The 20200-nt window shown below is 36.1% G+C and overlaps 1 protein-coding gene across 18 annotated transcripts in view; it reads left to right on the forward strand.

Annotated features, from left to right (window-relative positions):
• The window catches only part of nbeaa (neurobeachin a), a 354854-nt gene that overhangs the window by 191126 nt on the left and 143528 nt on the right, over window positions 1-20200 (forward strand). For all 18 annotated transcript variants that reach the window (XM_015341879.2, XM_069190158.1, XM_069190159.1 and 15 more), the window contains 3 exons: window positions 8954-9015; window positions 16274-16338; window positions 19571-19679. In XM_015341879.2, coding sequence (XP_015197365.1) covers window positions 8954-9015; window positions 16274-16338; window positions 19571-19679 — 236 coding nt within the window. The remainder of the gene's footprint in view (window positions 1-8953; window positions 9016-16273; window positions 16339-19570; window positions 19680-20200) is intronic.

Here is a 20200-nt window from a genome sequence, read left to right on the forward strand (position 1 = left end):
ATATTTCTCAAATGTTATATTGTGTAAGAAGAATCTGTTTGCCAAAAACATAATACATACTGTATATACTGTAGCTGAATTAGAGAAAAAAATTAAATATCCATTACAGTGATACAGTAAATCACTGTAGGGAGGACAGCTTTATAATATATGGCTTCTATTTGGAAGATCTGTGAAATCCACACCGTTTCAACTAGTAATGCAGGTATAACTGGCTCCAGTCCGGGAGTCGTGTGGTTGCTCGTAGTCTTAAGCTCAAAACAGAGAGGATAGAATAAATGAAGGCTTGGCGGAGACACTTTGAACTGTGGGCCCTGGCACTTTTAGTGGCTGAGTTTTAACTTCAAAGAAGCTGGTTGTATTTAAACCCACAACACCCTTTGGTGGAGATGGCGTGCACTGAAAATTGCCTACGTCAGGCAGGTTTCAGTGACATTATTTCCCCCTGTGTCTGTGTGTGATGCCATGCAGCGCCTAGTTCTGCTTGTTCTTGACATTGGCTCAGGATCAAATGGATTCCCCCTTTTACACTGTGGTTTGCACCCCTTTCTGTACATTTCCACTGTCTGAGAGATGAATTATGTAACTCTGTCTAAGGGTCAAAGAAAATTGTTATTCCGTGGTATATGTTTAAGCATTACAACACAACGAAAGAATGTAATCCCTGTAGTGGCTTACACAAAGGTCTTGTAACTGTAACAACAGCCCAGATGCATGTTGATTTCTGGCTACTCCATTGTCTCCTGGTGAAGGGAAGATAAACAAGTCATAACTCCTCAGCTCCGAATGTCTCTCTGTCACCAGCCTGCCAAATTTGCGCGAAGTGAAAAGGCCGGCCTGCAGTCAACTTCACACGGAGAAACACACCTTCACCCTCAGCTCGGAGCAGCCGGCTTCTCTCCATCATTTCCAGTCATTCCTTCTCAGGAGCTGTTTACACTGATGGTGAAAAGACAGGGCACTACCATATGATTTTTCCAAAGCACAGAGAAATTACTACCCAGAACATTTTAACCTTATCTCAGTGGAATCGTTTTGGAAATGCGTTTGATCATTTTTACAGTGCTCTGTAGTTTTGGAAGCCCGTCCATCTGCTGTGCTTTGTGAACAATGATCCGATAGGTTTCATCTCAAGTTCCGGTTTGTTTTCCCCGGATCTATGAATGTTTTAGGCCCAGCTAAGCAAGTGGAATTCATTTACAGCAGGATCATTCCTCTTCTTTCCTCTTCATTCCTCTTCCTCTTCTGTTTTATAGGACAGAGTTGCCATATATAGTTTTTACTGTTCCATCAGTCTGTGCTCATATATAATAACTCATCGCTACTTGCTGGATCACCACCAGATTTCTTAATTCGTATGTACTAATGTTTACTTGCCCATAAATGGGCCTGTGTACTCAAAGCAGTATTAAACCTATTTGATCTTAAAAAAAATAATAATAATATTAGAAAACAAAATGCAGGATTACGTAGAAGTATGTGAAATTGTATATTGACAAATTATTTTGGAGCCCATGAGGAAAACAGACTTAATAATAATAATAATAATAATAATAATAATAATAATAATAATAATAATAATAATAATAATAATAATACATGATGATGAAAATATGAAATGTGTTTTTTTAGATGGTTTTAACTACCAGTTAATATTTACTATTACCCCATTATTTTAATTACAGGACCAGTTTTTGAATATTAAAGGAGAATAATTCTAGTTGATTATTGTGTAATTGTGTCCAGAGCTATGCCCCATGTGCATAAAGGTGAATGATGACAGTTTTGCCTTACTTTCAATTACATTCTAAACAGCATTTTCTACTGCTAACACCTTTAAAAAGTTTTGTTACTTTAACCAGGAATTTTGTGATTTCTTGAAATATAATTTGAAACAGATATTAACACCGGCCAGGCAAAGCTCTTTTCTGACTATATAAATAGACTTTTTTGTTGGGATGAATCCAGCTTGTAAAACACTGACAACATCAAAGGAGCTTCCCACAAGCTATGTAATGAGACACATACTGCATAAAGTCATCCTCAGTTCTTCCTTTAGAAAATACCTTCGTACTGTACTTCAGGCAGATTTTCAGTAGGAACCATTGCATCGCAAGATGCAAGCACATACACATACAGGGGACAATTTAGGGATGCCATCTGACCCAAACTAGCCTGTTTTTGCACTCTTAAGAGTACCTACTGTAGCAAAATCCCATGTGAACACTGGAACATACGAACTCCACACTCCAAGTCAGGTGGAAGGAATACCATTACTGCTGATTATTCCACAACAGATAATTGGTAAATGAAGGAAGCATAGATGCTGAATATGTGATATCCCCATACTGAGTAAGTGCCACTCCACTCAGTAATAATACAAGTATTGTATTTCCATTGATTGAGGAGACATCTCTTACCCAGCTCCTGCAGGCTGAGTTTGATTGTTAAAGTATTGCAAAGCCCCTGTGTTTCTCACTTATAGACAACTTGGAACAAGTAACATTAACAAGACCACTGGGCAGCACAAAATTTACTTGGCGCTAATATTCCAAAGCTATGTTAAATTACTGCTTTCATTTATAAAATGAATGCAACCTTATAAATATTGTTTATGATTATGTATTGTTATGTATACTGGATACATGTACAGTGTTTATAATACATGTATCCAGACACTTAAAGACTAATAGTCTGTTCTTTTTTTATTAGTGGTCAATAATGTCCGTAGTGACCGTTCAACTGATATACAATTATTAAAATATATAGAAAACCAACAGATTCTATGGCAGGGGATACATAGGTATCCAGCTAAGCACAGGAGCCTCATTAAAACAGCACAATGGGCCCAAGAGAACTGCTGCTGTTTGCAATGAGCAGTAATTGCTTGCCATTTCATGTGTGTCACATTGTACATTAACCTCAGAGCTGAAATATGCCTAGTAATTGATGAAAATGTATAAATCCCCCTATTTTGTCAATTAATCATGCAAATAAGCCATGCACAGCCGCCGGTCATTAACTTTACCCCAAGCTGTGGAAAAAAAGGAGGTTGTTTTTTTGCCACAGCTGAAAAACGTTGCTGTGCAAGCCGGGTCCATTTACGAGTAATTACCATCAATCCATCACTCCTCAGATTACTTCAGGTCGTGCCCTCCCTGCGCCCAGCAGCCTCCTGCAAGCATGTGGTCACTGCTGCAATTATGCACATTGAACCTCGGGACTTGGACTTGGAGTGATGAGGAAAGGCTGTATGAACACCACCTCTATTGTGAACGGTCATTCTTGGCTTTAGTAATTTAAAGCATAATGGACCAGAAGCTATTTACCTCACAATGCTACATTCAACTGTCATTTTAACCCCTTGCTTCTTACAGGAAATACTTAGAATTGGTGTTTAAATAGATTGCATTTAGTTTGTCTACTACAAAAGACAGAGGTCACAAGAACACCCCAATCTGTAAATTATAGATGTCAGGGAAAGTTGACTTATTGTCTGTTTTATAGGTGCGATAGAGAGAGGTCAGAACTGTCAGTTCTTAGAAAAAGGCCTGTATAATTTCATTACAGTGTTTCAGTGTTTTCCCATAAATAGCTTTATTCAAACTAAGCTTAATAGAGCTATTTTATGATCGGGGAAAATCCTATCATTCATATAAACTGAAATTTTTAAAACAGTATCCTTATCATTGCTATAGCTGTTATAATTACAAATCAAACAAAATCATATAAATGTGGAAATGATGGAAAGGCATGACCTACACTCTAATTCATGCTGTGGTCAGTTTTACAAAGGTTCAGTAGTTGAATTAACATTAAAATAAAATCTTTTTGCAGATAGTTTTACTAGATGAGAGCCATGAAATTCTCCAGGCCATTTCTTTTTCAACATACCCAATTCAAAATTGTACTATGCTTGTCATATGTGAAGCAGGTTTTACGCAGTATTTAATCAATGAAATCTACATACATTAATTTCTTCTTTAAAGCAGGCGCTATTAAGAAATAAGTCTATTAAGAAATTTGTTGCTAGGATTATCACCAAACCTGCTTAATAAAATACTGTAAACTGTAGATGAAACAATCTAACAAACTGCATAATTCATGTAGAGATGGAAACATGTACTGTAACATCCTTAAGGTACAGTGAAACGTGAAGGGCTGATTGTTTTCTAGGTAGTGTTAAATACATTTGAAATAATGTTCCATTGTTTGAAATAATACACAGTCTTCTCCAAAATATGTACTTTAGCTTCAAGTCATTGGTAAGAAACTGAATCCTGTAAGAAATATCTGAACTTCACTGCAACTGAAGTTAATCATAGAACCTGTTTATAAAATGGAACTCCCTGTTCTGACAGTTTATTAAACTTGTCAGTACAGGGCTGTCAGTGTCCTCTTACTGTCGTTATCGGAGCCACACTTCACCCGCTGCTGGATTTAAGGAAATCCAGGTCAGGATTAAATCCGCCTTGGCAGATAAACCTTGTTACCATCATAGTAATCACATAGAGTCATAGAACATTCCTGCATTCCCTCCCTGGGTAAAAATGTTAGTTTTTCTGTTCCCTCAAGACCAGTTTACCAGGTAGCACAGGTAGTGTTTTGTATTTATATTTCCAGTAAATAGAAACCAGTTTAATCATATCCCTGCAATTTTATAAAACAGCTTTACAGTGTGTGAAATGTACTTTAAGTGACTCTGTTTATAAAGACAACAGGTGTACCATATCTCTTAAATTTAAAACTGACTACATTTTGTTCTTTTGCTTCTCAGTTCAGGTATTATGCGTATGAATGCAAAGTGAATGGCCATAGTCAAGTGGATAAACTGATTACAAATCACAATATGGCATAAAGTGTTAGAGTTAAACTCACAGACAGACGTCTTATTTAGGTCATTGGATGGTTTTATCATAAAAAGTATATTTAACATGGGGATTATAATCTACACAAGTAGTGTAAGCATTACAGAAGACGTATAGAAAATGTAAAAATATATTGAGGAATTGGCATTAGGTAATCATGGAATTGTTTCCAGTTATTGAGAGAATTTTTAATGCTCATGATAATAAGCTGTACAAACTGAACCATCGGGAAATTTATGCATTTCCCCCTATTATAAAATAACATGTATGCAAATGAACACATTTGTTTTCAACCGACTGAAATAGTTTAAATGTCTCATCTCCAAATCTCACACATTTGTCTGCATCTTTCATCTTTAAAGCCTGAATTTCAGTTTTTGGACCTGCTCAGTTTTTACATCAGGCACTTGTGTGCATGCTCTTATGATGTTAAAACTGCAAAACTATTCTTAAGTCTACTGGCAACTGTTTTTTTTTTGTCTCCAAACGAGGTGCTTACGAATAAAACTAAGAGTCTTATTCTGAATCTGTTTCCAAACAGTCAACATCCCGGCAGGTAATTACTGCCCCATTAATCTTTCTGATCTGTGAGCTTTTGAGGTAAAGAAGAGCTGATCAATTACAGTGATTGTTTCTCCAAATTAGCTTTTCACACCTGCTTCTTGTTTCATTAGTTAACCGTCTGCTTTGAGATCCAATGTGATAGTAAACTAGGGGATTTTTATAATCCCACTCTCAGATGAGCAAGGCTAAGGTTGTTAATAAATGGAGGCACTAAAGGATATTCAACTACAGTCTACCCTGAAAACCTCAGCTCTTAGGTGTTACAATTCTCTCTAATTATTGGTAGTTAAGAGCCTCATTAAAAACCTGTAAAATCTGTGCAACATATTTGCACATTGTCTTAAGTGTTTTATGTCAGCTGTGTGCACTGTCTGTTTCCGGGCTGCTCTTTTGTTGGTTTAAATGTGGTTTTGAATTAGTGTTTTTGTGAACTATTCTAGGATTTATGTCGAGCCTGCACAAGAAAACAGTAAAGGAATACTAAACTGTTCAGGTCAAATTTTATGCTCCATGCCGTTTGAAATTCAGCACTTTGGTTTCATATAAGTTAGTCATATAAAGATAATGTAGTGTCTTGATTCCATAAGTTGTTTTTTGTGGTGCAAGCTTGAGATAAATTCTAGCCCAGTGCATGTATTTAAAGTTTTTCTCAACAGGACTTTTTCTGCAATATTTTTCACCACCCTTAGCAATTGACAGGTTTGGACATAACTGTTCACCCAGCATTTGTATTTGGTAAAATTATGTGTCATAATAGTTTAAACGCCCTTGCAGTGGCTTGCAAACATATTCAGACCCTTCCTATGCTGTCCAATTTTGGGAAATTATCATTTTGATCTTAATATTTTACTTGAAACCTGAATGTGTAAACTGAAGACTTATAAGGGTAGGATGAGTTGCAGTACAGTAAGTGTCAGCTACAACAGAAGGAGAAAAAACTGAAATATGTTGATAACATTAAGCATTCAGACCTGTGAATTATTTGGAGAAGCACCTTTGGTAATTACAGCTGCAAGTCTTTTTGGGTAAGTACCAAATTTGCAAACCGGTCTGGTGTAAGGTTTGGCTATTCATTTTGGCAGATATGCTCAAACACTCTCAAATTGCTTGGCAATTGAATATGCCCTGTAGTTTTCAATTATTTCCACAGATTCTCAACAGGACTAAAGTCAGGACTTTGATACGGTCACTGAAGGACACTCTATTGTAGTCTTAGGTCACTCTATTTTAGTTTTGGCCTGAGCTTTGGATGATTGTTAGAATGAAAGGTGAATTATTGTCCCGGTGTTGGGTCTTAAGCACTAGGACTTGCAAGTACTTTGCTTCTTCTGTGTTTCCATCATTCTTTACAAGTTGCCCAATCCATGCTGATGAGAAGCAGAAATATCACATGAAGCTGCCACCACTATGCTTCAGAGTAGGCATGTTGTTGACTGAAAGATGCACTGTGTGGGGCTTAAATAAAGACCAAAAAGTTCCCACTTTTGCCACATGATTCTGATATCACGTGGGAGCTCTGTTACACTCCCATGCAAGGTTTGAGATGTCATTCACAGTACCATACAAGCCCCCTTTGTGCAGTGACTCTGATATTGTTGACCCATGGCCATTTTATCCCATCTCTAAACTCTGTAACTCATTCACAATTGCCGTTGGCCTCACAGTGACATCCCTGACTAGTTTTACTAAGTGATGAGGCAAGAGATTGAAGCGATTGCATCATCTCGACAGTGTTTGAATGCCTCCTACTTCTTGATGATCTACTTCACCATGCTTAAAGAGTGTCTTTGTTTCAAGTAATAATCTTTACTTGAAACCCGCTACCTGACTGAGGGACCTTACAGAGACAATTGTACTTATTCTGAAATAATATGAACCACTATTATTGCACACATAAGCCACTCATACAATTGTGTAGCGTGTTATCTCGTACATGTACACCTTCATTAATTTAGGTGTTTCACAGCAAAGGGATTTAAAAATTATACTATATAAAATTATATAAAATGTTATCCTACTATTGCTCCACTTCAAGCTCCCTCGTGACCCTGTATTGGATAATTTGGTTAGAAAATGGGTGGATGGATGAGTTATCTATATAGGATTTCTTTAGGTTTGTTTAATTTAAATGCGTGAAGTAACAGATATTATTTGGTATCTCAAAGTGTCATGACAACAAATTTTAAAGCCACAAAATGTGCAAAGCTGAATGTTTTTGCGAGGTACTGTATGCTGGGAGGTATTAAAATCCCCAAAATGTAACTTTGCACTACTCACTACTGTTGCATTTATAAGGCCTTTCAGTATATTTGACTATGAGATCTATTATAAATCTATTGAGTATCAATTCGTCCTTACAGCTGGTAGGTAAAATATCTTGTGAATTAACTAATTTTGATTAATTACAGGCTATGAATTGTTATTCCTGCAATTCCATAAATTGCAGAAGTTACAGGTATAGCTCTAGGGTTACTTGGTTATCTATAGTTTGAAACAGTGGGTGCTAATTATTTTACTCCAAGTTTAAGTCAATAAGTGAGGGCAGCAAGTGAGACTCTAAATAGTGCATGCCTGTTGTCAGCTGTAAACCTTAATATGCAAACAGTAAACCAGGTTTATGACATTTGAACATTGAAGTGCTGTTATTTAATCTGAGCTTGAAGCATTGTTGAAAATGAGCAGTGATGACCTCTGGTATTTTCTTCTGTATTTGGCCCTCTTGCATAGGTCTACACTTAAATATAAACTTTCATTTTCAAATGGAACACAATAAAGATACTGTAGTCTTGACTTAAGGTACATTAGTACTGCGTTTCCAGAAAAGGTCTGAGACATTTATGTACTTAAAGTATTTTACTTTAAGCATTTAATAAGAAATTAAACCTAGTATGGTGGTATGTAAATGTCATGTGAGTAATTGTAGAATATGATTTTTTTTGCACTTAATTATTCTTTAAATGGCAAATTGACAGTTCATGATACCAACATTGAAATGCATTAAGTGGTAATTAGACTATATTGTAAGATATTACAGAGGTCCCATTTGATTTTGTCTCAGAGTAAACCTCATCTTCTGACAACAGTTTGCAATCAGTATAGCAAGAGAAATTATTGGGTAGTTTTAAAATACTATATTGTATATTTAGGATTGATTAAGGGAGTAAATATCACCCAAAGAGGCTGCAAAATCCAAAAGGCAAGAAAGGTATAGTGGAGAGTAATGTATAATTATGTACTGTAACACTGCAGAAATTCTAAAGGGCTTTTAAACGTTACAAAACAACTAATGTTTACATGAACTATACTAACAGTTGTGTTGTACACTTTGTATAATGAACATATTATAGATTGTAGTTTAGTTTCTTGGCTTAACAAGTTTGATTCTGACATTTCAATGACTTGTTTATTACACGGACAGTGTATTGGAATGAGAAGGGTATGGTTGTACAGGAGTGCATCGTAAAGTATACAAATGCGATGTTGTAATGTAGTGTGTTTTTGTGTTGTTTTTTTTTCCCTAGGTCTCGTGTGCATGAAGTCCAGCACGTCAGTGGTAGAGCTGGTCATGCTGCTGTGCTCACAGGTAAGGTCTTCATGTTACCATTGGCCATTACAGCCTGGACAGTGAAAGACTAGTCATGCTTTTATCTGAGTCTTCTGCCTCTGCAGTCCTTCTAATCTGCCCTTTGTGTGTGTGATGTTTTTAAGTTTTAAGTTGTTGTTCTGGGATTTTGCTTAAATCTGCTTCTTGGTCATTCATGGTTGTTTTAAAAATGACTTCACTTCTCATGCACGGAAGACCTAAATGGATGTTTAGTCTTAGATTACAGTTGCACTCAAAAAGCCTTTGCTGTACGTGCTGAATCTCTACTGTGGTACTGTATATCTACCACATGACACCCAGCCGCATGACACTCTGACAGCATTGCAGTACCTGTTGTACCTTGACTGATCAATGCAGCATGGGTCAAGCTTCAGATATTGCTCTGTGAGTCAAGTCTATGTAATAGTTCTACATAAGCTTACATTTCATAATGAATGCAGTGTATTATTCAATTATTAACTTAAAAATATTCATTTTATAGATTATTTCCACGGCTTTAGAGAATAATAAAAAAAATCAAGTAACTTTTTTCCAGATGTATCACTGGAAACAAAAAGTATTTCTGAAGAATTATTAGCTTAATTGCAAAATAACATTGGGAGAAGTTTATAGGAATGTTACCTTCAAACACCAACAAGGACACTGACCATATCAGTTGCTGGCTACTTTCCTGCTATTCTAATATTTAAAATAGCCACTTCCTTTCCTTATTCCTCATTAAAACCATAACATCCTTACAAGTAGGTACATTAATAGATTTGTCTTTGATGAAGTTTGGGAATTGAAGCCTCTAAACTAAAAAAAAAAACAGATCCCGTTGTGATAATAAAGCATGTATTTTTAACCGGAGAAGCCACAGTCCTAGTCCTGTACTTTTTTTAATGAAATGTCCTGTACCATCCCAGTTAGTCCTAACACGGAATGTACCATTTGAGTGTCATTGACAGATTACTGAGGAACTGACCTTCTAAATCTCACCTAAACCCCTAGTTTAAAAGGGTCAGTGTCACAATGTTTCCATTATTATAAGAGAAATTTAACATACCTGCTGGCAGCCCATAACTCTTCTGTTCGGTTCCCATAAGGAAAGGATTAAGGTGGTGCTCTTGCTTTGGTTCCAGCTGATAAGTGTATTGAGAGGAAAGGGGGAAGAAATGGAAGAAGGAATGCAACTTCCGTGATTAGCCTGCTGAGTCAATTCTTCAAACCCACCCTGGCAGGGAGCTTGCAAATATATGTATTTGTTATTGTAAGCACAAGTTAAGGAAAATTCCTTGAGATCCACACAAGGCCTTCCAGTGGCATATCATGCTGTTCTGCTCTTTCCTTTGAAGTCCCAGAACTTTTTTTTTCTCCACGCAAAGGAATATTTCTCAGCTGCAACCTTCTCAGGCACCTGAATTTATTGCCGAGCTAGAAAGCAAATGCTGCATTAGGGGTCCACTCCTCTTTTGATGGTCTCATCTCCTAATCACCAAGATAGCATTACTCTGGCTCCAGGAGTTCCTGCCATTAAAGACTCTGGGGATGAAACTTTGCCTGAAATATTGATCAGTGGGAATGGAATGTAACCCGAGCTCCCTTTCCTGCACCCTTCCAGAACTGTTAGAGCAGACTCTAAATGGAGCCGACTTTTAAAATAAACAGTTTTACAGAGAGGCCTAACGCCAATTTTAAACAGGCCGAGAGCTGCTTTTCCTTCTGCATTTTGTGTTTTATGGGTATTTTAGAAATGAATATATCATTAAATTGCTCCAATATTTACCAAATTTGCCTTCAGCTATCTCAGTGTACAAGTTGTTTGGTGCTGCCCTTCGCATAAAAAAGTATTTATAGGTGGCACTTCAAACACAATGAGCAGAAAGACTTTCTGGGCCAATCTTGATACCTTTATTTCATCTTCAAAATAGCAAACAGACATAAGGAATCCAGAAACTGAGTAATCTTGAGAGACTGCTTGATTCCTGGATATTTGCTTTTGACCAGAAATATTTTGAAAGACTATACAGTGTATCATGCAACAAAGGTATTAGATGTTCCTTGTGTTTGTTTCCTAATTTAGAATCAATAATTCTGTAGAATGTAATTTGTTGTAGCATATAACATAAGTTAAAATAAGCTTATTTACAGGCCTTCACAATGCATTAGGAAATCACCTTAGCTTGCTTTCTTGACTGTTAAACAGAATTGAGGAAGCATTTTTTTCCCATTGATGTATAGATTAATGGCAGTGTTTGTGGTCTGAGATCACTGTTGTGGGCTGGAATCCTGTATAACTTTATAGACATTTTTATTAATGGTCTTTGGTCAAAATGAGTAAGAATGACTGTACATAAACAGAGAAAATATTTAATTTGTCTGGATTCTGATTGGATGCCTCAACAATTATTTTCATGTATTAGTAGTCTAAGGTTAAAGAGAAGATATTTTTTGATTTATGTTTTATCATCATGACTAAATAATGTAGAAAGTGGATAGTTAGTGTATACAGGCTTTTACAAAAAAGTTCCTTTTATCTGGTCTGTTTCATGTAACACCTTTAATAGACTAGCAGGATATACAGTGAAAACGTTAAGTACTACTGATGGAAATGACCCAGATGCAGAGTGTAGCCCTGCTGCGATAAAACATGTAGTTTGTATGAAACTGGATCCAGTGGATCATTAACAGTTATTATTGTGTCTTGATGGTAAGAATCTGACATAGTTGCTCACAGGATAGGGCTGTCATGAAGAATTTTTATGATAATCACTTTAGACACCTTTCATGCTTTAAACTGCACTTTAAACACATTGTTTTTAACAGGAGATATAAATTACACAAGCTTTGGCCTGTGTGCAATGAAGAAATGTAGTACACAAGGGTGAGCTTCAAAGTACTCTTCTAGGTAAAACTTGAGAACTGACTGGATCAAAGACTGTCCAGGTTATTTGGCACATCACAAGTTCAAATCCAGGCTGTACCTGGTTTTGAATGGGGGTTATTTCAGCTATAGAATAGTCAGCAACCTCTGCATCAGCAGACTTGATGTATTACTTCATGTAATTTATAAGCTTGTCTATCTTCTGTTTCACACTGAAGCTCAACTCTTTGCTCTCTGTATGAGAAAGCATGCAATTTGACAATAGACCTTGATCTCTCCTGTAAGGGAGGTGAATTAGCAGATTTAAAATGGGATTAATTATTTCTAGTTCTTGTTAATTGGAAAAGAGTATGGCAGGTGATAATGACTTTAAATATGGATGATGTTAACACTGCTTGTTTATAATGTCCTGCATACAGTACTATACAGTGATGTAGTAGAATGTGATGAAAAGAGATTGTAAAAATGGGTACCGGTAGTACATACACTATGAATATCTTTTTCATTTTAAGAATGAAAGGTGCATTAGGCTAAAATGTTTGTGCAGTAGGTTTTAAATGGTGGATGCATCAGCTTGTTAAAATGAAAGTGTAAGGTTTGTTTTTCCTTTCATTTCCCATATCCAAGTAGGAGCATTTGTGTTCTTTGTTCTGCAAATCCCATGTTAACAGTTACAGATTAGTGAGGATGTCAGATTTTCTTATCTGAGCTCCTGAATAAATGTCTCATTGCCAGAGGCGTAAGTCTAAGGTATGGTCCAAATTTACATGAAGTATCACATTACAAACGTCTGGAGGTACATGTCACAGCTAATTCAATTCATATGTCCAAACTCTTCGGCTTTGAAATGCTTGCAATCAAGCCCATTCCCCTGAGGAATTTTGGTTCTCAGGGAAATACATTTTTGGGCTATAAAACTACTCCTGTAGAGTGGTGTAATAGACTGTTTTTTTTTTGCTGATTGAGACTTAACCCTGAAGTTTGGACCTTTCACTTATTAGCAATTTAGCTAGGATTCTGGGAAAAGCTTTGGTCAACCCACTGGTATAATTAATAAATGTGTATGTACTTATTTTTGTCACATGAGAGCAATAAAAGCAGATCCCCCAAAGAATTATATAATCCTCCAAAATTTAAATGAAGAACAGGTTTTACAATGAATTCTGTAACAAAGAGAAGGGGTGACTGAACATTTGGCTCACAGATGGACCGATAGTACCAAGGTAGTGTCTCCTTTACAAGATTTTTCAACAGATTTATATTTGAAACAGCATGAACACTTCCATATTCGTGCACCATTTCACAAATAATTTCACAAATTTATGTGCATGTTATTTCTGTATTTAAATTTAGTTATATATTTTACAGAGCTAGAGTGTTCTTGAGTAACCTACCAGGTAAAATAAGGGTCTATACAGACTGTAGAATCCTTAAAAAGTAAGAAGTCTTTTTATTTGTGTGGTCATAGTCACAGGATACAAAGTTCCTCACCAGGGAGAAATAATTGAAGACATAAAAATTCTGAGTATTGGATAGGAAAATTAATGACTTATCATCTAATGATTGACTCTGGTTGTGTAAGACATACTGTCAGTAGATAAATAAGCATAGAGATGGGTGCAGTAATCAGAAATAATTATTAATAATTGTTTGCATTTGGTTAATGCACTGCAGCTGTTTTGCACCAGCAGCCCAATTATACACAGCAGATCAGGAAAAGGTAGTTCATCTGTTGAAGGGTGAAATTTAGGTAGGCCAGATTGTGCAAGCCTAAAGTGGAATTTAGTAAATTACATTGACATTAACTCCCCTAATCCATTAGGAGCTGTAGGTGTTCGTTAATGACCACGTGTTTGGGTCAATAAACTAGTTTTTCTGAGATATCTGTCCCAGTACTAACTAGGTCAGCCCATCCTTGCTTAGTTGAAATCTGACATGACCAGGCTACAGGGTTGTGTTTTTCCTGTTCTATAGTCAATGTTGTTCAGATCTTTCAAAGATGTGTCAGTTCTGTCCAGCTTCATATCATATACATACTATTTATGGCTAGTCTGTACAGTATGTTTAGTGTTTAGAATTTAATACATGCCATAATTTGCTTTTCCATCTGATAAGCCAATGATTAAACATCTATGTTATGAATGTGAAGATCAGCTTCAATGTCTACTGCCACATGAACCTCAGCTGGACCGCCTACTTGTCTAAGGGGATAAGACCTCACATTTTTACTCCCAGACGTTTAGTTGATAAATAAGGTAGCATATAAGAGTATAAGGTATCCATTGCCACTTATGTTACTTAAAATGTTTATGGTAAATACCCCCTATACTCCTGACATAAACCCCAGGACGGATACATTTATGATCATCAACATTTGCAGTGTTGATTGTTATGCAGATAGACAGTTTAGGTCAAGTATAACCTGGCAATTGTGCTTACCCATCTGTGTAAATATGATATGGTCTGCGCAGTATATATACTGTATATGGATTCTGGTCAAATCTTTATTTCTTTTTGTAACAAATATGTACAGTTGAATGTAAAGCATTTTTGTCAATTTAATTTTTTTGTCTTAAAGTGAATATTGAATTCTTTAATAAGAATTACAGTTGGAGATATTTGCAGGCACGGCCCAGTGGCACAGAGGTTGGTATTACTACCTCACAGCACTAGGGCTCTGGGTTCAATTCCAGACCTAGGATTCTGTCTGCATGCAGTTTGTATGTTCACTCCGAGTTTGCATGGGTTTTCTCCTGGTGCTATGGTTTCCTCCAACAGTACCAGTGAACCTACCAGTCTAACCGGTAGGTTTACTGACTTTGGGGAAAAAACCCTGGGGTTCCTCTGTGACCCTGTATTGGATGAATGCTTGCAGGTGAAAGTCTTTCGACTGTATGCTGTACTAAACTGTAAAAATAGTTTTAATATACAGTGTGTATATATACAGCATTTTAGATGAAAAGAAATATGTAAAATATGTAAAATGTCACTAATCAACCGAACTTGAAACATAGAAAAAAGTCCACACCATTTGACTGAATACTCACACAGTTCATGAAAATTCAGAACCCAATTAAACATGATTTCATGGCACAACAAGCTGTTTTTTCTGCTCCTCATATATTGTTTCACAGCCTTTGTGTTGGTTGACATAAAGTAAAACTCATTAGTACATATTCACTTCCAGATTTTCTACTGATCAGCATTTTACGCGGCCACTGAGCATGCTAACAGTCTGGAAACGCTGGATTACAACAAACACATGACAGGTCTAATACACCTAGTTCCATTTGCAACATTGCGTTTTGAACAAATTAAATTCTGCTTCTGGTTTAGCAGTCTTATGAAAAGTTTATGTTCAGCAATTCAAAGTGATAACTCGTATTAAATCACAGAAGGCATATCTCTGGCTGCAGCTGGAAGCAAGCAGGAAGTTAATGCATTTGGCAAAGATTTTTTTCTTGCTTTAAGGATGCATTCCACGTCTAGGGGTTTTATATTCTGTTGATGTGTAAGAGAATTTGGCTGAATGTTAATACAGGGAACTATACCCATGTTGCTCTTGAGCTGGGGCTTCCTCTTTCATTTTAGCCCCATTCACCTTGGAGGGGAGACTGAGTTCCCACAGTAAAAGCTGTATTCCTAAAGTACCTTTTAATCACTTCCAGATCCACTGTTCAAAAAGAACTTATTCTGTGTCCTTGGGCTTTTAGTTTCTAGATGTTTGCGGCTGACTACTTCTGATGTGACTGTCGGTAATCTGTCACTGTATGGGATATAGGAAATGGCTGTATTTAAGGCAGAGGATACAGTTACATTCTGTAATTGCATTTCTCCAGTGTTTACTGACCTTTCAGAAAAGAAAAAGGGAAGAACAGGACACAGGGTGCCATGTTTGAAATGCTTCAGGAAAAAAAAAAGTATTTTGGACCTTGGCTCTGCCCTTCTTAATGTGAATAATTAACTATTAAATTGTCACTGGTCAAACGTATTTCCTTTGCAACTGAATGTGACAGTTTTAATTTCTGTAATTTCTGTGGTTCTGTAGATCGGATTACAGTAAAAAAGCTAGCTGTGTTTAAATTTATAAAAAAAAGATACTCTCTTAAATCAGTTTTTGTTTTGTCCATTTTGAGTAGGTAGAGAATGATTGGAATATAATTGCTACTTTATTGGCTTTTCCTGAAAATTAGCTATCTTTAGCTTACTTTATATTGCTTTTTCACTTATTTTCATTTAAGCATGATCTGCTTTTATTGTAATACATTCTATTAATATGTATATGTGCAGAAATGCAGAATAAAGCCAAGAGAAATGTACAGTGTCTTTGACTAAAACACAGATGAAAAATAATCATACTCTCCTCTCTTTCAGGAATGGCAGAACTCAATTCAGAAGAATGCAGGACTGGCCTTTATTGAACTGATCAACGAAGGAAGGTAATTACTCCAGCTGTGTTCAGATAATCAATAGCATCCTGTTAAGGAAAGTTTTTAGCATTAATGTGTAACTGTTATTTCAAGTCTCACTCACTGAATGTGCCATCATCTTGGTTTCACTTGATCTTTTTCGCTATACTGGAGCTGGAAAAAAAAGCTTATCAAGGATGCAGACTGCATGCAAACAAAGGTGCCAGTGTAACAAAATGAAAAAACAAGTCATATAAGCTACTGATTTATGTGTTTCACAGTGACCAGTTTTGTTGTTCACCTAATATGAGTTACACCCAGTAGATACACCAGAATAGTGCATGACCTGTGCCTATGTAGAAACATATTTACAAAAATGTTGTGAGAATGAAGGTGTTCATTTTCTGAGTTGGGTGCTTACGCAGGAGTAGAATTAACACATATCGATTACCTTTTTTTAAATTTTAATAAACATTTTTGATTTGGATCATTGTTCTGAAGAAGCTCTGTAAATAAATGTTCTAAATGCTTTGGAAAACTAACTTAAAGAACAATAAGGTTTCACAAGGTTTATGTCAGATTTGGTGTCACCGCATTATAGCTCAGTGAGGATGTTTTATACTGGGGATATGGAGGGCTCAGTCTGTATACCCATCTGCTGCTCCATCTGTTATGATGTGCTGTGCCTGTTACATTTGCTACATTATCTCCAGCACAAAGGAACTGAATCAGCAAGGGCACTCGGTGCTGTCCAGGGTACTGCACTGAATATATCACAGGGCTAGAGAAACTCACTGATAATACAGATTGCATATTCATCACTCACACCATAACAGTACATACTGAGCCTGTATATTTCATATACAGTATATGCGGTCTTAATCTTGGTGAAATTGTGCGATATGAGCCTCACGATGACTTTATGTTTGGGCTACTGCCTGTGGTTCATGAGAGGATACAATTAGTCACAGTTTCCATTTTTGGTGCATTATCATGGCCCTGCCACATACTCTCAAAGAAGTACAACTCCGTAGTTTATTTCTTTCAAATTGTGATGACCTTCATGCTTTTCTTTTTTTGTATTTCTAAAATAAATCCTCTTTGAGTCATTTGAAACTGAACTGAACTCAAAATAATAACTATTGTCAACATTCAGTTGTCCTTCTTAATTTTGGAGAGGAGGGGGAGTGTAAAAATTAAAGAATACCTCAAGACAAAAAATGTAAGCCCCTGATACTGGATTCTTGGGAACACAGATCAAGGGAGACTGCTTCTGATGTTTTCAGTCATAAAGAAATTAAGAAAATAAATGAGGTGTACCGTGTTAAATGCATCTTAACTAGTGTTTACTTACATCTAACAGGATTAGGTTTTGTTTGTACAAATGAAATGTGCATGCAGCAATAAATATAACATTAAAAGATAATAATTTGCAGGTACGAGAACTGTATTTCTGTCCTGTAATACCGGTCATAAACGTCTTGTCTATCAGTCAAATACTTTATATATGTTATTGTAGCTGGATAAAATATTGCATATAATTTGTCCCACTTTCAACTGACAAGATGAAGGTGAACAAAACCCTTTTTTTCCAGGAATGTAATTCTGTGCTTGTCAACAATTAACGAGACATAAACAGTTGATGAATGTGCTTCTGGATTAAAGCCCTCTCAGGGATGGCTTGAAATTATAAACTGGATCATTTGCAGGGAGACAACAAAGCTCCACTGTAATTAAAACAAAGCAGGGTTAATGATGTATAAAATAGCATATAATCTCTACACAATAGCAGTTGTGATTTCAGTTATTAAAAATTGAAATTTAAATATCATTCAAGGGAAAAGGGGAATCTTTGGAATCAACCAAGTGAGAACTTTTAATTTTTACAAAGGAACGCAGTAGCAGTCAGCTGTGAGATATTAAGTATTCAGCACTGTGGTCAGTGGGGAAGGCTTGAGACCTTCGTCTTTTTGCCTTGCAGATGCATTTATTGCTATAACAATGCCCATTTGTTTCTTAATTGTTGGAACGGTGCTGTCATTAGTGCACATAAATTTGAAATAATGCAAACAAAGGATGTTTGTTATGTGTCAATTAAAGACACGAATAGATAAACTGCATGTTTTTCTCTTGGTAACACATCCTATTGTGTACACAGCCTTTGTGCAGAATTTCAAGAATGATTTTAACAACATATTTCCACTTTGTTACAGTATTTTATAATTAAAATGTGTATTGTTTTTGGATAGGCATTTCCAAAACTGAAAACTATATACAGTGTACTTGTTTTTAATATCACTTCATGTGTTGTCTTTAAGGACCTATTAAATTAGATTTTTACTCTTTGAAGTAATGTTTTATGTCATTTACAGTTAAAAAAAGAATAAAAAATAAGAACCTAGGATATTATGTAATTTAGATGTTTCAGTACAGAATACATACTATGTGGTTTGTATACAAGTACTATAATAAGCAGAGGTTAATTCCATACTGAAGGAGAAAGTGAAACACACAATGTTTTAGCTTTGGAACCTTCTTCAGGTTTGTATAATGAGCGTACAAAAACATCCATCCTTTCACTTGTCCTTGTGTTACAGCCTGTATAAATACCATTTGTTACATTTGCACACACATACTAACAGTATAATACAGTATATATATATATTATGATGGATATGAACATCCAACAAATGTTTGTCTTTTTCTGACTGTTCTAGATTGTTGAGTGTTCTCTCTTGTCAAGTTTCCAGGACACATACAGTATAGGGTAAAAACTTTCAGGATACTAATAGCTGACGATGCTTTCTTAATTAAATATTAACATATGTTGGAGTTTTGCAGCAGGCTGTGGGTGCCTGTCTATCTTAGAGTTTGCAGCATGTAGCCACTCTAGGAAAAATGCCTGTAGTTGCTAATGCTATTAGACTCAGACCAGGCAAACCTTTTTTATGAGTAATTAGTATACAATATATTTAATATTTGTAGCCTTTCTGAATTAGTATATATGAAAGAGCTTTTTTTAATTGTTTTTTGCTGGCACTTAATTTTATAGTAATGTATGGCTAATGTACTGTTTATATACAGATTTGGTTTTTCACTCCAATGGAAGGAGGGAGTGAGGTAAAGTGTTTGGTGTGTTGAAACATAACTTTAGTTCTAACTGTAAGATTCTAATTGTAAGATTCAGCACCAAGAATTGTAGATCACCTGTATGTTTACCAAACATGCTCTGTCTTTAAATGCTTATTGAATGTTATTTCAGACTCCTGTGTCACGCAATGAAAGACCACATAGTGCGTGTGGCGAATGAGGCTGAGTTCATACTCAACAGGCAGAGGGCTGAAGACGTGCACAAGCATGCTGAGTTTGAGGTAGGCTGGAACCGGTCAACTCTGCTGTAAAAAAAAAAAAAAACAATTCTGCTTTCAGTCACCAGTCATCCACCATGTAGAACCAGCCTCCTGATGCTGTTAGGGACCATATAGCCTTTACTGTGGGGATCTGACTTGGTAAGAGGGTAAGAGATATAGTAATTCTCTGACTCAAGAAGATGGCACAATGGACATCACCTTTGATTCAGTCCCTGAAACAAGGCATCAAGCTCAATAAAAGCAAAGAACCAGATTTTTTTATATTTTAGGTAATGGCAGTTTTTTATATACTTATTCCTGTGAGATGTTGTTTCTTAAGGCAAATGCTAAACTTATTTTCCATCATGTAGGACAACAAGGTTGGCCTTTTTAGATTCATGCTTTAAAAAAAGAAACAAAAATCTAAGAATGAAGTGGAAAATTCAAAGTGTCAGTGCGTGTTACATCCTTTCCATTGCAAATCAGTTTAAGTCTGTTTCAAAAATGATTGTGGAGATTGGAATGCAGTCCTTCAAATCTAC

This window comes from Lepisosteus oculatus, chromosome 5 (assembly GCF_040954835.1).
Source record: "Lepisosteus oculatus isolate fLepOcu1 chromosome 5, fLepOcu1.hap2, whole genome shotgun sequence".
Taxonomy (NCBI): Eukaryota; Metazoa; Chordata; class Actinopteri; order Semionotiformes; family Lepisosteidae; genus Lepisosteus; species Lepisosteus oculatus.